The 18843-nt window shown below is 36.9% G+C and overlaps 1 protein-coding gene across 1 annotated transcript in view; it reads left to right on the top strand.

Annotated features, from left to right (window-relative positions):
• Positions 1 to 18843, top strand: part of CSMD1 (CUB and Sushi multiple domains 1) — an 880549-nt gene that overhangs the window by 551349 nt on the left and 310357 nt on the right. Inside the window, exons 14-17 of the mRNA XM_018562582.1 lie at positions 2775 to 2969; positions 3889 to 4027; positions 10113 to 10300; positions 14413 to 14601. Of these exons, the coding sequence (XP_018418084.1) occupies positions 2775 to 2969; positions 3889 to 4027; positions 10113 to 10300; positions 14413 to 14601 (711 nt within the window). The remainder of the gene's footprint in view (positions 1 to 2774; positions 2970 to 3888; positions 4028 to 10112; positions 10301 to 14412; positions 14602 to 18843) is intronic.

The raw sequence follows: 18843 nt of genomic DNA, 5'->3' as shown, positions 1-18843 counted from the left end.
CAGAGGTTTAATCCAATTCAGTTTTATTTCTCCAAGAAAAGTACAAAGGATTTTTCAGGTCTTTTGAAGTTTAAAAAGTAGGGATGCCTTGAAGATAGCGCTAGGTCTTACTTTCGGGGTAGGTCTTACTTTCGGGGTAGGTCTTAACCTTTCAGGGAAACACGGTATGACAGGTATACATGACTCTGATAAGCTCCTTAGGCATTTCTTTGCTGGCAGGCTTCTTGCTGTAATAATCAAACTGTCAGATGTGACAGCTCAGTCCTTGATGGATGGATCTGTGGCCAAATTTCAACTCAGATCACAAATCTGTTTTAGGAATGTAAGTCTTTAAAGTTCTCACTGGGATTCTCCAAGTGAAGCAATTTTACTTTTGCAGCTGCAGCTGCACCTCTATGTGCAACTCTGTAACATCTACTGAAGTAGGCAGTGATTTAGAGTCGCTATTTACACTGTATATAAACTAAAGAATATAAGTATTGTTATAACAGATCTCAGTGTTTGTAGATTCCTGGTCACCTGTTAAAGGTTAAGGTTCACAGCTATCATTATCAAGCAGCTCTCTAATGTAGTCTTGACTTGCTCGTATGATGATTTTATTGGAGTGTACTTCACCTGAAGCCTGAGGATTATATGGGCGGTGGGTTCCAATAATTACCCAACCTAGGTTAGTCTTATGGGCATAAGCTAAGTCATTCCAACCATTGTGCTGCTGATGTACCTAGTACAATCTAAAGGTGCCCATACACTGCATGATTCTCGTACGAGAATCGCGGGAAATCCCGCGATCGTACAAGAAACGTGCAGTGTGAATGAAGACGTGCAACCGTTTCTACTGTACGGTCGCACGTCTTTTGTCTGAGGAGCATGCTAGAAAACCAGCCAAAAATCGTACAATTTTCAGATGGTTTGAATGATGCTCGGGAGACAAATGCCGAACGGCCCGTTCAGCATTGAGGTCATCGGAAGCCCAAACCTCAGGCGGGCGGGCTTGCGATGATCGCAAGTACGATCTGCCTGTCCAAGATGGGCAGATCGTACGTTTTTTTAATTACTTTACAACCATCGCAAGACCAAGGTCTTGCGATGGTTGTAAAGTGTATGGCCACCTTAAGGATGTCTCTTCCCAGAAGCAGCATGAGTTTGGCATCATTGTCAATTTGTGGAATACAGTCATCTAAATGGCTTAGGTGAGGTTCAGAAGGAGTTCTTCTGGTGCAGGTATTTTCTCTCTTTCATTAGGTATTTGGTTGCACTCAATGAGCATAGGAAGATTAGTCCTTATAGTTCCTTCAAATACGTAATAATTAATCATAAAAACAAGGAAGTGTGGACCTTAAGGGCTTACTGGACCTTAGTGTGGACTCACTGAAAAAGAAACTTTGATCATTTTTAGTTCCTGCAATGTTCCTGATGAAATCACACAAGTAGAAGAATGGTGGAAAGGAAACATGGCTCTCATTATTTTATTATTATTTTACAGCAATAGGGTTTTTAAAACACTAACACCCCTAATATCAATTAAGCTGATTTCTTATGTGTTCATGTAAATAAATATACATTCCCTTTTAAATAAAAATTGCAAAAATCAAACAGTTTTAATTTTTCTGCCACAGACCTTAATATATTGTTTAAAATTGCTTATAATATTTCAGAATTGTTAGCTTGTGTAAGAGCATACAGTATATTTTAGGTCTTGAATTAGTGTTGTCCTTTTATCACAAGGAAATCAATCAGTGTCTATCTGTATTATTATTTTCTAAAACGTCACTCTTCCATTGTGGCAATTTTAAGGTTGTGGAATTGTATACAAGGTATATTTTATTGAGGTTTTTACAATTGCATTGATCAATTGTCTAAATAATAACCATGTGAGGTAACAAAAGCAGAAAAAAAAATTGCATCAAACTGAGATACTTATTCATTTTCAGATGTTGTTTCTGTCAATGCACCATCTAAATAAATTTAGCTCTGTATTGAGGAAATTACTCAGATTATGCTAGATAGTTACAGAAATTCTGTGAGGGGTTAGCAGTAGAGTGGAACTGGTCTTCAGGGTCCTAGGTTGGCTAAGCCCAGATATTTCTAGAAGAGTGGAACAATACAAATTGTTACTGCCATGCATCTGACAGCTTCCTACTACTTTGCTACATTGCCAGTGCCAAACAGTAAATAACTTGTATCTCTTTATTCCCACTACGAGGGAGCAATATGAGCAAGAACAGCACTGAAAGGGGACTGATAAAAGTATGTTAATAAAGATTCTTTAGCTTTTTTACCACTGGATATGTAATTTGTAATAAGTAAGACAATCTAGCAAGACATGTTTACAAGATAAACTGAGTTTAATTTACTCAAGACAGGGGGAATTTGCAAGGGAGAAAAAAGATGCATTGGAAATTTTTTCTCTTTGCTAGACAACTGTCAGTAAAAATCAAAATAAAGATAAAATAGATTGGGGCTTAATCTAGGTTATTGTCAGTTTAAGTAAAGTTATGGTCTGGGTCAGTGTTAGCATCAGTGCCAGCGTGTTTTAGGTTTTCAGATTAAAAAGAGGTTTTATATTAATTGTCAGTGCCAGTTTTAGTGTCAGTGTTAGTGTCAGGGTGTTGAGGTAGAATAAAAGGAAAACAAAAGTAAAATATGCACCTTTGCTTCTAGGCCATACTACTGGCCCAAACATCAAATAGTGAACATACTGTATATATGCGATATCCCTAGGCACGTCAGGAGTAGGAAAATTATGGTTGATACTTGCATTTTTTATGTTACAGCTTTTGGCCAAAATGAATGTCATGATCCTGGAATCCCAATTAATGGAAGGAGATTTGGAGACAGGTTTCTCCTTGGAAGTTCAGTATCTTTCCATTGTGATGACGGTTTCATCAAAACCCAAGGATCTGAGTCCATCACTTGTATTATACAAGATGGAAATGTAGTGTGGAGTTCTACTGTTCCAAGATGTGAAGGTGACAAATCTCCAGTATGATGTTTGATTAAACATTTCACAAATTCTAGGATATTTAGCTACTAAACAGCATTTTATTGTTTTTAAGCCTCAAATGTACAAAATCCTGTAGATGAGGGATGCACCGATACCATAACCCAGCAAAGCATTGCTTTACAATGCAAAAAAACACTTACAATAATTATGTTTCTGAACAGCTGCATTCAAGTCTCTCAGCTCAGCTTCCCTGAACATCCTGTCCAGTACTAGATCACAAAGGACAGTGCAGACTCCAGCAACTGTTCATCTACTAGTTTGGAGAAGGGAGAAGGGAGAAGATGGGGCCAGGGGGGAGGAGAGTAGCTTGATTTGCTGTGTCTGTGTGTTTGTGACACACACATCTTACTAGCACACAATAGGGTGACTGCATAGAACTCAGCTTGAGAAAGGAGTCACTCTATAACAGGAAGTCAGGACCAGTTCTCAGGGGTGCAGCTGATTCTGCAGGGAAATAAAACTTTTAGACATCAAGTGAAGCATTCATTATTATTTCATCAGCATTTGAAATAGCTTAAAACCCCTTTGACTTGAATATCACTTTATTAGCAGGTATTGTTTGTTATTATTTCACACTTCTTATATTATTTCAATATTATTAAGAAAGGATTTGCTAGCTATTTTGTCACTGATTTCGGCAACCTCTTGTTTAAAAACATTTTTAGGATAACATTGCAATAGGGTAGGTGGAAAAAGATGAAAATATGCAAATTTTCAGATTTCAAATTGTATCTGAAAAAAACTGTGAAAGAGCTTGACAAATTGCATAAACAACTAAATCAGAACAAATGCTACTTGGAGCAGAGTTGTTTCTTTGTTGCTTTTAAAATAGAAATATGTATATACATGTATGTATACTTACTTTACTTACTTTTATTCTACAGCACCGTGTGGAGGACACTTAACAGCATTGAGTGGTGTTATATTACCTCCAGGTTGGCCTGGCTATTACAAGGATTCATTAAACTGTGAATGGGTGATTGAAGCAAGGACTGGACATTCAGTTAAAATTACTTTTGAGAGGTAGGGCAATATATGTTGTCAGCTTGCAGAATTAATGCTCAGATCCTGGTTTGTTTGCTAGTATAACACCCATACAAACAGTAGTCCATTAAATTCTAGTATATATAAACAGAAGAACTGAACTTAAAAGAAGTTGGGGAGAAGCGTCACAACAGAGAGACATGGCAGACTGCAAAGCATGGTAGTTTACAAGGTTAATGTACCATAATATGCAAATATGCTGTGTATGCCTGCATGTCATGGCAAAAGCTGTGGTGAGAATTAATATTTAATTCTGCTTTAAAGTGGGCATTGTATCCAAATGCGAATGCCTGTCCATCCATGTAAAAAAAATGGCATTACCCATAAACAAAAGCTCACACAATAATGTGAAAAAGCATAAATAAATGTTTTTTTCTATGCCACCAGCCTCTGCCCACATAACCTACGAGGCAGTGACTTCCCTGGCCTTCCATACATTTTAATGCAAGGCTGATTGGACAGGCAAGCATATTTGCATATTATGGTACATTAACCTTGTAAACTACCATGCTTTGCAGTCTGCCATGTCTCTCTGTTGTGACGCTTCTCCCCAACTTCTTTTAAGTTCATTTCTTCTGTTTTCTTGATTGGGTGAGACCCCATGCTGTTAACCAGCACGTAATTCTGGCATCTTAGAGGTGTTGGAATTGTATACAGGGCTTCCCCTTTCCTGGCCAACAGTGTACAATTCATAAAAAATGCAAGAAGGTGGCAGGGGGAGGGGGTGTTTATGGAATTCAAAACACAAGAATTCACCAGCCTCAGCCTGCCAGCCAGCCTGCAACCAAACAAGTATAGATTCATGCATGTACCATTTTTTCCTGTTTATGGAATTCTTCTACCATAAACATGTATCTGCTTGCAATTTTATTACTTTCAAATTTTACAATAGTTCCACTTTAATATCCTAAATTGTGTGTTTATTCCCAGATTAGACACATCTACATGCCAATATTTAAGAGATTCATAATGTGATGAAACAGAGTTTCTCTTTACTATCCATAATCAGGAAAAAAAGCTGTGTATGCCTATACTGTATGGTATATTTGCAATCATCTACATAGAAAAAGCTGTTCTTTAGCATTGGTTAATCGTTTTACATAACATATAGTTAGAACATCATGCAGGAAATCTAGGAAATGTAAAATTGGCTATGAATACTAGGTATTGATGCCAGGTTAAATCATAATAATAAAGAAATGCTTTCATTCAAGTCTCAATTTAATAGCTCCACATGCTTTGAAATTAGTTTTAGTGACACAATTTCAGTGGTTTATAAGCAGTGTAATCAAGATTATGATTATGAAGCTTTTATCTTTTTTTTTTTTTAAATCCACATCTTTATACTAATCTGTGCTGACAAGTATAATATTGTACAATGTTCTGGTTTTATAGTTCAAGAGGTTAACATCTCTACTGACGAATCTGAATAGTATTCACTGAACAGTGTTATATTGTATCAAGAGAGGGTGTCAGCTTGCTGGTAAAAAAAGATAGCCAGTGGAGAATGATTTCATGCTTCATCATCTGTCATAAATCTAAGCCCTAAAGATTCAAGGAGCAGAAAATTGTTAACACAAGGTTCCTGAAAAAATGTAAACAGACATGCTGGGCCATGTTGTGGTTAACTCCATCACTACATCATATTGATTGATCTGGAAGGTGATACACATTAAGGTGAATCTTTTAGCGGGTTGCTATAATGAAGGCTTAATTAACAAGCGTAAGAACACAGTAAGCCTTAGAGCAGCAGGAATACACATATCATGTATTCCCTCTCAATTAGGTTACTTAGCAAAGTTTAAACAGTGGGGTATATACCTTGAACTCAATTAAATTAGTCTGTGCTCAGTGATTAATACCAAAAAGTTACATGCTTCAAGTCTTACTGGAAACTGCAGATTACATTTATTTTCAGGTAGTTCTGTTATCATTTTGCTAGCTTAAAGCAAAAGTAAAAATGTAGAGCATTGTAGTTGTTGCCAGTCAGGAGCACCACACAGCAAAATTTGCTATTGCCTTTAAAGGCTTTTTGATTAATAATGGTGTCCAAAGAATATTCAGTTTTAAAGAGAATCCACATTAGTAACTAGTAACACAGAGAATCCATTTTAACCACTTTGTGATGGGAGACGTACACTGTAAGTCCCGTCACAAAGTACCTATATGACTGGCCACGTACACTGTACGTGACTAGTTATTTAAGGCTCTGTAATGCTGGTAACTGCTGATTCTCAGTGGTTACCAGCCATTAACGAATGCCTCAGTATTGAGGCATTCATTAATTAAATAGTTAAGCTTTTGTAAAAGCTTCTTTCTTTCAATAATGAAAGAATGAAGCCATTACATGCAAATACGGGAGCACTAAATAGCAATCCAGTATTTGACAGCTGAAAATAGCAGAGAGGTAGTAGAGTGACTCACCTCTCTGCTATTCCTTTTGACAGCTCGATTGCCCGATGTTTATGATGCATTTCAGGCAAAGAGATACAATGTATCTCTTTTTACCTGAAATGTATCACTTCTGATCGCCTGGGCACGATCAAAGACCTTTAGTGAGATCTGATTCTGACATGCTGTCAGGATCAGTCTCTAAGGTTATTATTAGCTGTTTCTAAGTTTGGAGCAGCCTAATAATAGCCAGGAATTAAAAAAGTTAATTTATCAAGCAGTCATAGTGACTGCTTGATATAAAATGACAAAAAAAAAAGTTTTGTAAAACTTTTTTTACAAAGTGTAAAAAAATAAAGTGTAAAACAAAATTAGGAAAATAAAACATTATCACACAGCAAAAATTTCAAAAGTGTGTCAGTCATTTATGAACAGAAACTGAAAACTAGCTCAGTCATGAAAGGGTTAATCAAAAACAATATGTGGAATAAATTATTATTTCTTATTACTGAGTATATGTCTGATATCCTGCAATACTTGGCTAGTAAAGTTCATCATAAAAAAGTAGGCAGGATCATGTAGTCACCGCTCATCCTTGTAGTTCTGAAAACTTGGTGATGCTGTTCTTTTGTATTAAGACAGCATTTAAAGCATATGTCAAGCTATTTTTTTTGGATGGAGTGGGGCAGGGGTAGAACCCCTGTAGGATTTGTGTGCTATCTGAGGCTTTTTTATATAGATTGTCACTCAATTCATGTGTTGGTGATAATGTGTTAGCAGTAAGGGGACCTTTTCAATGGCAACACAGACAGAAATCAAAATGCTGTTTTAGAAAAGGAGGAAAAGTACCCCTGTTAGATTTAATTCTGCCTGTGTCCCCATTGCAGATCTTCCCTTACTTCCTGTCTGATAAATCCAGATGTAAAGTGATGAAAAATCTTGCAGGACAAACCCTCAGATAGCAGTAAACAACATACAAGGGTTCTAAACCTTCCTCACACAATCTAAAAAATAAAACAACTATTTTTAGCTTGACATAAACTTTAAAACTCATAATGTGTACTATGAATAATTAGCCATGGTTGCATGTTAGTTACTAGTATGGGGCATTCAATTCTAAAAAAAAATAAGTTTGAATAACAGATTTAAAAAAATCACCAAATTATACCAATCTAATTTTTCCAAATTATACCTAAATTTGAACCAGAACATTACACTCAAACCACAGACTCACCCAAACCCTTAACACTTAATTTAAACATTAAAATGGACCTTCAATACATCACCTGAGTCCTAAACCAAATCTACCTTAACCCTAAAAACTAACTCTTAAAGTAGCAGATAAAAAGGGTTTTTTTCAGAACTTGACAAACCCTAAGGCAGTGGGGCATAACTGTGCTGACAATGCAAGTTGGAGTACCAGTCACACGTGTGGCCAGTAAGGTGACTAGATTGTAGGTGTGTGGATGGAGTAATGCATGTGGGTGATGGTGGATGGAAGACCCATCAATCAATGCGTGGAGAATTGTTTCAGGTTTAGGTCATTTTAACTATTCTACTTCCTTCTATACTTGCTCTTGTTAACCCCTAACTTCCCGGTTGGGATGAAGTGGCTCCGGCTAATGCTTATCCACCATCAGGAGAAAGTTAAAAAAAATATTATTTTATTGTGGGAAATACCCAATAGATAAAAAAATAGAAACAAATATCATTGTTATAAAAGATGATGAAAATAACACAACCAATAAAAAATAAAGTTATTGCTTTAATAAATCCTTTAGTTGTGACTCTAAGAACATTCCAGTCTGAGTACAGCACTGCAGGCAAACTTAAGCTCCATGAATTTTTCCTTTCTACTACAAAATTAACTTACACATTATTTAGACACAGATACTATGATTTACTGTCAAGCTTGCTACTAGAGAATTGTATCGTCTTCTGAAAAAAAACATTAATCAGGTCACCATTATTTTGCCTAGAGGAGAAAAATACCAACTACAGTGCACATCACTCATTAAAATAAAATATTTCCAATTCCATCTTTATCAAGACAAGACATTCTGGTAACCTTCTGTCACGTACCTGGTGGGGAGCCGAGTTGTGAGGAGGCCTCCTTTGCAGCACGAGTTCCACACCCCTGAAAGTGGAGACAGGAGGTGGGGGAACAGCGGGCAGCACCGGTGCCGGAAGATGCAGGACACTGGGCCTGGGCAGGTCCTTGAGGCCTGTCTTCAGTGAAGCAGGAAGCAGGTGTTGATGCAGCTGGAGCAGAGCAGAGTTGGGCAAGCCAGGGTCAGCAACAATCGGGCAGCAAAAAGAAGAAGGCAAAGGAGAATCCAGGGACAAGCAGAAGTCGGAGGCAGGCAGCAGTCAGGCAAGGTCAAGGAATACGGGTAGACAATAATACAGCAACAGGCAAGGTACAGAAACACACACACTAAAGCTGAAAGACCACTCAGCAATGATTCTGGGAGTTGGGCCAGCTTAAATAGGATCATCCCCAGGCAGAGCGAGTCATTTCCTGTGCGCCATGTGAGCGCGACTTCGCGCATCCGCCTATGCGCGAGTTCGGCCTATGCTCAACAGGCCTATGCGCATGCGCAGTCATATCTCTGCTGCCAGGCATGGTCTTACACCTTCTCTTGGAACCTATTCATGGCCTAAATTGTACAAATGTGCTGTTATTATACCACAACAAAACCCTCAAACAAGATTATAATATGGAACCTGTCCTGTTAAACTGCTATATGGTCTTGGCCACTGTGCTGCAGCTCAGTTTCAGGGTCTTGGCAATCTTCTTATAGCCTAGGCCATCTTTATGTAGAGCAACAATTATTTTTTTCAGATCTGCACAGAGTTCTTTGCCATGAGGTGCCATGTTGAACTTCCAGTGACCAGTATGAGAGAGTAAGAGCGATAACACCAAATTTAACACACCTGCTCCCCATTCATGCCTGAGACCTTGTAACACTAACGAGTCACATGACACCGGGGCAGGGAAAATGGCTAATTAGGCCCAATTTGGACATTTTCACTTAGGGGTGTACTCACTTTTGTTGGCAGTGGTTTAGACATTAATGGCTGTGTGTCGAGTTATTTTGAGGAGACAGCAAATGCACACTGATATACAAGCTGTACACTCACTACTTTACATTGTAGCAAAGTGTCACTTCTGTGAGATACTGTGTATATATATATATACATATATATGTGTGTGTGTAGTGTATATATACAGTAAACTCCCCACTATCCGCCATTTAAGCACACTAAAACATTGTCGGTTGCTTGGTGCACACTAAAAAATTTAGTTAGCAACTAAAATTATTTAGTTGCTAATTAAGTTCTTTGTTGACATATAGCTGCCAGCCAGTGGCTGGATTCCCATTTGGAATCAATTCAAATTGCAATAACCAGTACCAGGCTGGCTATTGAAACCTTCCCACTGAGAGAAAACTTTATTTCTCAGGTCCACTCCTCTGCTCAGTGAACATGTCATGCAGTATTACAGCTTTTTCTGTGCAGTATTTTTGCTTCACAACTGAGAAATGGTAATACTAATGTGTATGTGGTAGAATGCGTTTCTCTTTTAACCCAGTCATTCACATACCATATAATTTTATATATTTCTAAATGAAACAATATATACTGATATTTAATTGCATCACTTCCTTAGGTTTCAGACTGAAGTTAACTATGACATTCTGGAAGTACGGGATGGGCCAGCCAATTCATCACCATTGATTGGAGAGTACCATGGAACACAAGCGCCACAATTTATTATTAGCACAGGGAATTACTTGTATATTTTATTCACAACTGATAACAGCCGTTCCAGTGTTGGCTTTCTAATTCGCTATGAAAGTAAGTAATCATTTTCTATTATATCACAAATTGATTAAATTGAAGGATGTTTCATTTTTGCTATCATTATATGCGTTAACTGTAATGTGTTATCATAATATTTATAAGTCTGTGATTCGGTTTACAATTTTAAATTAATATTTTATGGAAGAAATGCTCAAAATCAAGGGTCAGCACTATGGATCACTGAGATGTGCTGTACTTCTCAGGTGCTGGCAAAAACATGATTCCCACTACAATGAGAGGAGAGCTCAGCTATCAGCGTGCTACTGCACCTTATGGGCTGATGCACAAAAGCCCTAAAAAAACACAGCATTTTTCTCAGTAAAGCATTTTTTTCATGGATCACACAGTTGTATTGATTTTTAAGGGCCCAATGCACACAGCTGTATAAAGATCAATAAACGTGCACTGAATTTAGAACCCTGGGGAAAATCTGCATCCTGTTCCTGTGCACAGAGCACATTTTATGCTGTACACATGTAAACATTTGTGCCAATGTTTACATGCATAAAGCAAACAGTGTGAATGCACTTTATTGAAGCCACCTGCATCCTAGAAAAGAAAGATGATAGGTGACAGGAGCCAACTAGCATTCTTCGCTGCTAGGATGGAGGTGGCTTGAACCATTAAGTGTCCTCATTGCAAGGACCCAGACGGCTTCTTGCCACCTAGCATCCTTTGTGGCTGGGAGGAGGCTCAAACTCCCTACCAACCAATAGGGTACATTTGGGTTATCCCCACTGTGCATGGACAAGATTTTATGTTGGATCTTGCTACCAGCAAATGAATTGGATCTCAAATGTCACAAAGTGTGTTACATTGTTGACCTGATGAAGGGTCCCTATGTGGCCCCGAAACGTTGGTTATAATTATTGCAGCATGTATGACGATCTGTCCGATTAAATGGACTTTATCATTTTAAATCTTTTACTGAGTGCTGGTGATTCCTATGCATTTGCTTTTTGATATGCACGGCACCATCCGTGAGTATCACTACAAGTACCATTATTGTGATTTTGGCCAGAGACGCTGCAAGGAGTGCAGGGGGACATATTGGACTTTAGGATCTTGCTACCAGACACATAGCTTACTATGTAAAAGTCAATATTTACTACTATGTAAAGTGACTTTTTGTCACTTTTGGGTAGCTCTTTGGGAATTTTAATATATCTTTGCTTTAATTTTATTGATTTTTTAATATATTTCAGCTGATTTGAGGTTAAAATCTGAAAAACATGGCATCACAGTTTAGAAATTACTGTATTAAAAAATCCACCTTACCTGTAAAATGCTTTAGTTTATAAAATATATTAATGTGCTTTGATGACTTTGAAGAGATGGTCAAAATAATATTTTGTAAAAGAGCTGAATTATTTTAGCAAATATTCTAATAAGAAAGAGTGAATACTGTCTCACCCCTGGAAGAATAGGATCTTAACCTTCTGCCAGCATAACATGAGCTATAGAAAATGATGTCACTACCTCTTTCAAATATTAGATATGCTTTTTTCTTTATGTATCAGTTCTAAAGTATTGTATTATTTACATACAGTACTTTATTTTTAAAAAGTGATTCCAGCACCATATACAAATCTGACATGTACTTTTATATTCAATTAAGTATAAGCATACATATTTTGTTACATGTGCCTAGATAAAACATAAGAAGAAAAAAATACTGACATATTATGAATTCTGTCGTTCATGATAAGTTATGATAACATATTTCCTGAATATATAATGACCAAGTTAAAGGGTAAAACCACAATATATCATTCAGTGCAGGGGACCGTGGTGAGTAAGCAATTCATATTTGATTTGCCTTTGTGCCCCTGTTCCACCAATTATACCACTAGTTCCAAGTTCCCTTTATTCTACAGCTCCTTTTACCTATGTTGAAGCTGCAGATGTTCATCGGAATAAATAGCTGTCTCACAGTAAATGTTTTAAACCAGTAAAGTTTGGGTACTAAGTTAGTTAGAAGTTACATAGCATACCTGCCTTGCTTCTCTCCAGGGTTCAATGAAATAAGCTATTAAGGGCAGCTATAATTTAGAAGCAAATACAATGGTGGAATAATATAGAGGACAATGAGATTGCTTTAAGAAATAAATAGAGACTGATCAATCAACTGATCTTTTGCTAGCAACAATCCCTTTTTCTAATTTCTCTTGCACATCATTGGCTATTTAGAGAGAACACAATTCTGCTTATTTACTATCATTTACTTTGCAAAGTGACCATACACATTTCAAGTGCTTTAAACAGCTCCTTGTTGTTTCATGTTACCACAAGAGCACTAGGATATAAGAAAACATTGCATACATAAGTGTCACATCTTTCACAACCTACCTTTTCATATAGCTATAATTCTTGTGATTATATGTAAATAGGAGAGGGGATATAAAGCTAAAATCTGTGATAAGCAAATATTGTCAAAATACTGCAGGCATATATATTCTCTTTTGGTATGCTTTGTGTATTTTTTCTATGTCTGTGCAGTAATTAGCTGTAAAATCTTGCCTCTGTGCAGGAGCTTACTATGATCAAAACCAGTCACTGCTGCTCTCTGCTCTTGTGCAGGATGACTGGTCTTGTATGTGCCCCGTCCTGTTGTTTTCTACAGACAGCTTGTAGTGAGAGGTTGCGTTGGGTCCCTCCCACAGCTCTGCTCTCTGTAAAGGCTATTTGCAGCACAATTTCAAGGAAATATCTGGGTTTGCAAAGACATTTGGTGCACACATTGCAGATTTATATGTTTTGTGGCTATCGAGGAGTATATTTCAATTAAAGTTTTATTTTGTGCCAGGATTTCAGCTAAAAAAGGATTAGAGATAACGCTTAAAGTGACACTAAACTCAGGAGCTAAAACCTAAAAATGCATTCAAGTACCTTAGATATTATCAAATTTATTAACAAAAATGTATCTTACCTTGTATCACTGGGCTGTGCAGACTCAAATCATCTCTGAATTTGTGCTGACCCTGTCCTTCCTTCTAGAAGGTGGCTATTTTTGTTCCCCATGGTTCCTGTGTGTTGTAAATTAGCCATCGCTCCAAGCTTGTTTTCATAATGGACTACAATCTCACATTTAGTGTACTAATTTTTATTGAGATTGTAGTCCATCACAGGAGTGAGCTTGGAGCGGTGGCTACTTTACAACACACTCAGGGACCATGGGGAACAAAAGTAGCCATCGCTCTTGAAGGAAGGACAGTGTTGGCATTAATTCAGAGATAATTTGAGAGTGATACACAAATAAGATGCATTTTAGTTAATATTTTTTTCAGGCTTAACTCATGAGTTTAGTATCACTTTAAATTTAAACTGCATACAAAACATTTTTGTTTTGTAGAGTGCCAAAGGAATACAAAATGCTGTCAAGGTTTTAAATTAAGGAGATTTGGCTTTTTTGTTTGTTACCAGTACAAGAAATGAGATGAACATTTAATTGGGGACATATACAACATTAAATACACTATTTTTAGAAGAGTTGGAAAGTGTTACAACATTTTTCAGGCCTTTATTGTTGTCCATGTTGTTGTCATGGGAAACATTTTCCTATTACAGGTTTGTGTGGATAAAATACAAACAGCCACTGGTTCCAGACATTTCTCCATAAAAAGTTTTTTTGCACTTCAGCCTCCCATAGTACACTTAAACCGTAAAAAAAGGATTGTTTCCAAACCTCCTTTGCATTGCTGCAAACCAACTGGTACATATGTTTGTGAGAATGATCTCCATAAATTGTTTGCATTACATTTATTTGCCAGTCAATTCTTGTATTTAAGAATATTTTCTGAAACAAAAGTATATTTGTTTTATTTCTTGCACCTTTTTAGTGTGTATTTGACTGTATATTATTGTATTTGCATCAACTGTTTTAAATTGAAAACATTTCTTTTCATAAAAAGTTTTTTTGCACTTCAGCCTCCCATAGTACACTTAAACCGTAAAAAAAGGATTGTTTCCAAACCTCCTTTGCATTGCTGCAAACCAACTGGTACATATGTTTGTGAGAATGATCTCCATAAATTGTTTGCATTACATTTATTTGCTTACTGGAAATACAGCATATAAAAGTAATGTTCATGATATTTATACTACAGGTGTTACTCTGGAATCAGATTCATGTCTTGATTCAGGCATTCCAGTAAATGGCCACCGACATGGAAAAAACTTTGGCACTGGCTCTATTGTGACTTTCACTTGTGATGCTGGCTACATATTAAGTGATGATGAACCACTCATTTGTGAGAAAAACCATCAGTGGAACCATGCCTTGCCTAGTTGTGATGGTAAGTGTTGTGATTTGCTTGAGCATGTATTGGGCATGTTTTAATATTAAATACTTATTTCTATCAGCTATCTTAAGTCAGCAAAGATGTCCCCTTTTAAATATCTTCTCTGCTCTAGGAAACATTTGTACTCAGGTCAGAGATCCCTGTGTAGATCTTTTCACTACTGAACTATTCTGTTGATGACTAGCCATCAACATGACATTTGCAGGGCATCAACACTAACATTTGCAGATTGTCAGCACTGACACACGCAAGCTGTCAAGTCAAACTACTGATTTGTGCCTAACATTTTTATATTCCCAAATGTGGTTTAATGGCAAGGCAGATGTAATCATCACTATATTTTTTGTTATACAGTCTAGAGATCAGTTATATAGAAACATACAATTTGAAATAGGATTTTATGTCAAAGTAAGCATCCTGTGGCAAATTATAATTTCTACACCATCAGCATTCTTTAAAGTGAACATGTCATGTCCTCTGTAGTGTATAAACTAGCATTAAGGTACAGGCACATGTGCACTTGCTTGTCTTAAAATCAGTTCAGAAACTTAGATACTAGGCAAAGGCTGTATACAAGGTTTTGAATTATCTTCAAGTTAAAAACGTTCTGCCTCCTCTCAGCAGTATTCTTTGTCCCTACTATTCAGCTGTCAACTCCCTAATCCCAGTGACTAGTATAAGGTCTGCATTAGACAGTCGAATAACAGAGATGGACTTGAGTATGTTAGATTCACTTTAAAAGATCTATACATTTCCAGATAATAGTTTCACTTTTTAATTTAATTGCTTTCTGTCTACTGTCCTTTTTCATTCCTACTCTGTAATAGCAATAACTTCCCAATGCGTGTAATGGAATCACTTTACTGAATTTATTAGTAAGGAACTGAAAAAAAAGCTTTTATGAACAGAAATCTGTTTGTCCAAGGGACCATTTTCAGATTTTTTTCTGTTGTGAATGTTTATGAGCCTGGTTCATAAATAAAGAATAACCACTCTTAATGAATAATTCAGTAAGGTAGTTTAGCCTTTGCTTCAACTGTGCACCTCTTCTGGGAAAGTTGCATTATTCAAGCATAATAAACAACACAGGTGTCAAGTTAAAAATATATATTTTAAGTAGGTATAATAATGACTAAACATTGACCTGTTTATCAAATGTGATGATCTATTGCTGAAATTAGCTCAGCTAAATGGTAGTAATTTGTTAACTGGGCATGGTAATCATTCATTCAATTATTGTTAGTTACCTTAAAGAATGGCTATCACTGAAAACCTGTATAGTCACATATATGTTATCTACAACATCTCACTAATTGTAGATATATTCAATAACATGTTTTACTAAAGAATGGTGACAAATCAATCAAACTTTGTTCTGTCTCCAGTTCAAGTTGCTTTGCCCACATTTGTTTTACCAAAAATAATATCTTCACAAATTTAGCAAAAATTATATTATTTTAAAATTATATTTCTTTGGATTTTAAATGGTGACAATAAAAGATGCCTGGTAATCTTTTCAGTATGCAGTTTGGCAAACAGAATGGCAGTGTTGTATACAAACAGTCACAGGAATTTTTTTAGAAAAAAAAAGGCAAACAATTAACAAGCGTCAGCTTTGTTGGCAAGAACAAATTAATGCACTGTGGCCAAGTGGAAGGCAGACTTAACTCTTGTCAGGTTGCTAACAGGTACAAAACACATGCATTCTGGAAGTGTTGTCTCTTTACAATTTAGCACATTGACTGGTACTGTAAGGGTGGGAGATTATGGACCAGAATGTCACTGGCTTTTTTTGCCTAGGACTGTACAGTATGTAAGATTCCATAGCTGTTGTGTATATTTTAGATGTCCCATGTCTAGTCAGGAATAAGCTTATCTGATTTTATGGCATGGGATGCCTGATAGGCTTTAAAGAAGAAATAAACCACTGTGTGAAGGGTGGGTTTTTTGTCCTAATGTGCAAGCATGCATAACATACAAGTGTGTCCTTCTCCAGTGCTGTTAGATTGATCTCCACTCCCCCACTCTGTCCTCCAGCCACCGCCCTCTCCCTCGCTGACACTTCTGGGCTCTCAGGCATCCTCTTTGGCCACTGGGTGGCCACTGTTGATGTAACTCCTGCACTTGCTCACACAAATATGTACACTGCACAGCGCAGGTGCCATACAATGTACACAAAAAAATCACTGGGGGAGAAAGATTATGTGCTTATTTCACAATAGGCTACTATGTAACCTCTAGTTTTGTGTAAGTAGTTAACACTTCTTAGAGGTGATGTAGCAATGTAAGACAGTAGATATGTTTCCAAGTACATACCCAGGAACATGTATTTGAAATCTGTGTTGACATAAACCTATTGTAACCTAATGGTACTCAACAGATGACAGGGCCTGAACTTATCTTTTAATGCCCACCACAGCATTGGGTGAGAGAAAATTGGAAATTTAACCTGCACGTATCTATGCTTTCTATTTGAGGACTATCAAGAGCTTACCTGCCTCCTGCACATTCCTGACTAAAAGTCAATGTTGATAAATGTAAGGTAATGCACCTTGGAGTTAAAAATAGGCAAATGGACTATACACTTATGGGTGTGCCACTAGGGAAGTCGGAAACGAAGAAGGACTTGGGGGTCATTATAGGCCGCAGATTGAAGAACAGCTCGAAGTGCCAGGCTGCTGTAAACAAAGCAAGCAGAGTCCTGTCTTGCATTAAGAAGTGAATGTATTGCAGGGACAAGTTTATAATTTTGCCACTTTGTAGATCACTGGTTTGGCCACATCTAGAGTATGCGGTCCAGTTTTGTTCACCAATACCCAGAAAGGATGTCCTTGAGCTGGCAAAAGTCCAGAGGAGGGCAACCAAACATATTAAGGGGTTCGAGGACCTGAAATATGAAACAAGGTTGTTAAAATTAAATATGTTCTCTTTGGATGTTAGGAGATTAAGGGGGGGCATGATATTCTTGTATAAACTATTCAAGGGTGACAGCAGCATTATTAACAAACTGTTTACGGTTAGCTCTGTAACAAAGACCAGAGGGCACAACCAAAAATTGGTGGGAAAAAAATGTCAACACACAGGGAGCAAGGGGTTCTTCACAGTTAGAGTGGTTAAGGTCTGGAACTTGCTGCCGCAGGAAGTGATCTCTGCTAAGAGTGTGGAATCATTCAAGAAACTCCTGAACGAGTTCCTCGGAGACCATAATATACAGGAGTACAGGTACGCCTAAGAGCAAAATCACACATGGACTAATACACACACACACACCTGCTCAAACATAAATGCATACACACAATAGGTTGGACTTGATGGACTTATGTCTTTATTCAACCTCAAATACTATAAAAGACGGAATTTTTTGACAGAAGAGTCTTTGCATGTCTCTTCTTCCAAAAACCCCAATCTCCCAGCATCTTTTTTTTTACTTTACTTCCACTTTTAAATGTACAGGATCTAAAAAGCTTTGAAGTTAAGTGAAGTAAATAATCATATGATATAGGCTATAATATTGCACATATTTAGAGTTTGGGGTTACATTTAGAAAATATGTTGTTATACACGTTTAGGGTTTTCAAAAATAGCTAAACATGGTCACTTTGAGCCTAACCTGCTCCAATTAGGTGATATTTAGGCTGTGTAGTCCTAGTTATCAATAACAAGCATTTTTTTATGCATTATCAGTAATTTTTAGAATTGTTTGAAATATGCAGTATGACATACAGTATATGACGATTCCCTTTATGTATAGAAAAAAGGACCCCTTTAGGGTTTACAATTAGCAGATACCTGACCACCCATAGTGCTTGTCCTGATAAGAATTTATAAACAGCTTAAACGGCAGAATCAGAAAAAAACAAGTAGAAAAAAAGTATCAGCATTGTAAATCCTTGCAAGCTTGAAATTGCTCAAAAGTATTTGACAAGTAACATTTAATTGACAGAATCAATTACCAGAATCTGATTTAAAACCAATAACATACGTTCCAAACTGTTCTTTCAATTTAAGAGCATGTAACAAAGGGTTAAAATCCCTGTTACATTTATTTATTTATTTACTTACCAAGTTTGTGTGCTTAACTTTTCAGATTTGTGGGTGTTGTGCAATGATTCAAACAACTCACAAATAGTAGAATAATAAATTACATTTACTTAGCTTAGATACATAGGTAAATCACAAATGATAAACTAGATAAATATAATATTACCAATTCAGGGAGCCCCTCAAATTCTGAAA

This window comes from Nanorana parkeri, unplaced genomic scaffold (assembly GCF_000935625.1).
Source record: "Nanorana parkeri isolate BGI_ZX_2015 unplaced genomic scaffold, ASM93562v1 scaffold586, whole genome shotgun sequence".
Lineage (NCBI taxonomy): Eukaryota > Metazoa > Chordata > Amphibia > Anura > Dicroglossidae > Nanorana > Nanorana parkeri.
Note: the sequence above shows the minus strand (reverse complement) of the source record. Positions and strands in the feature narration are given on the sequence as shown.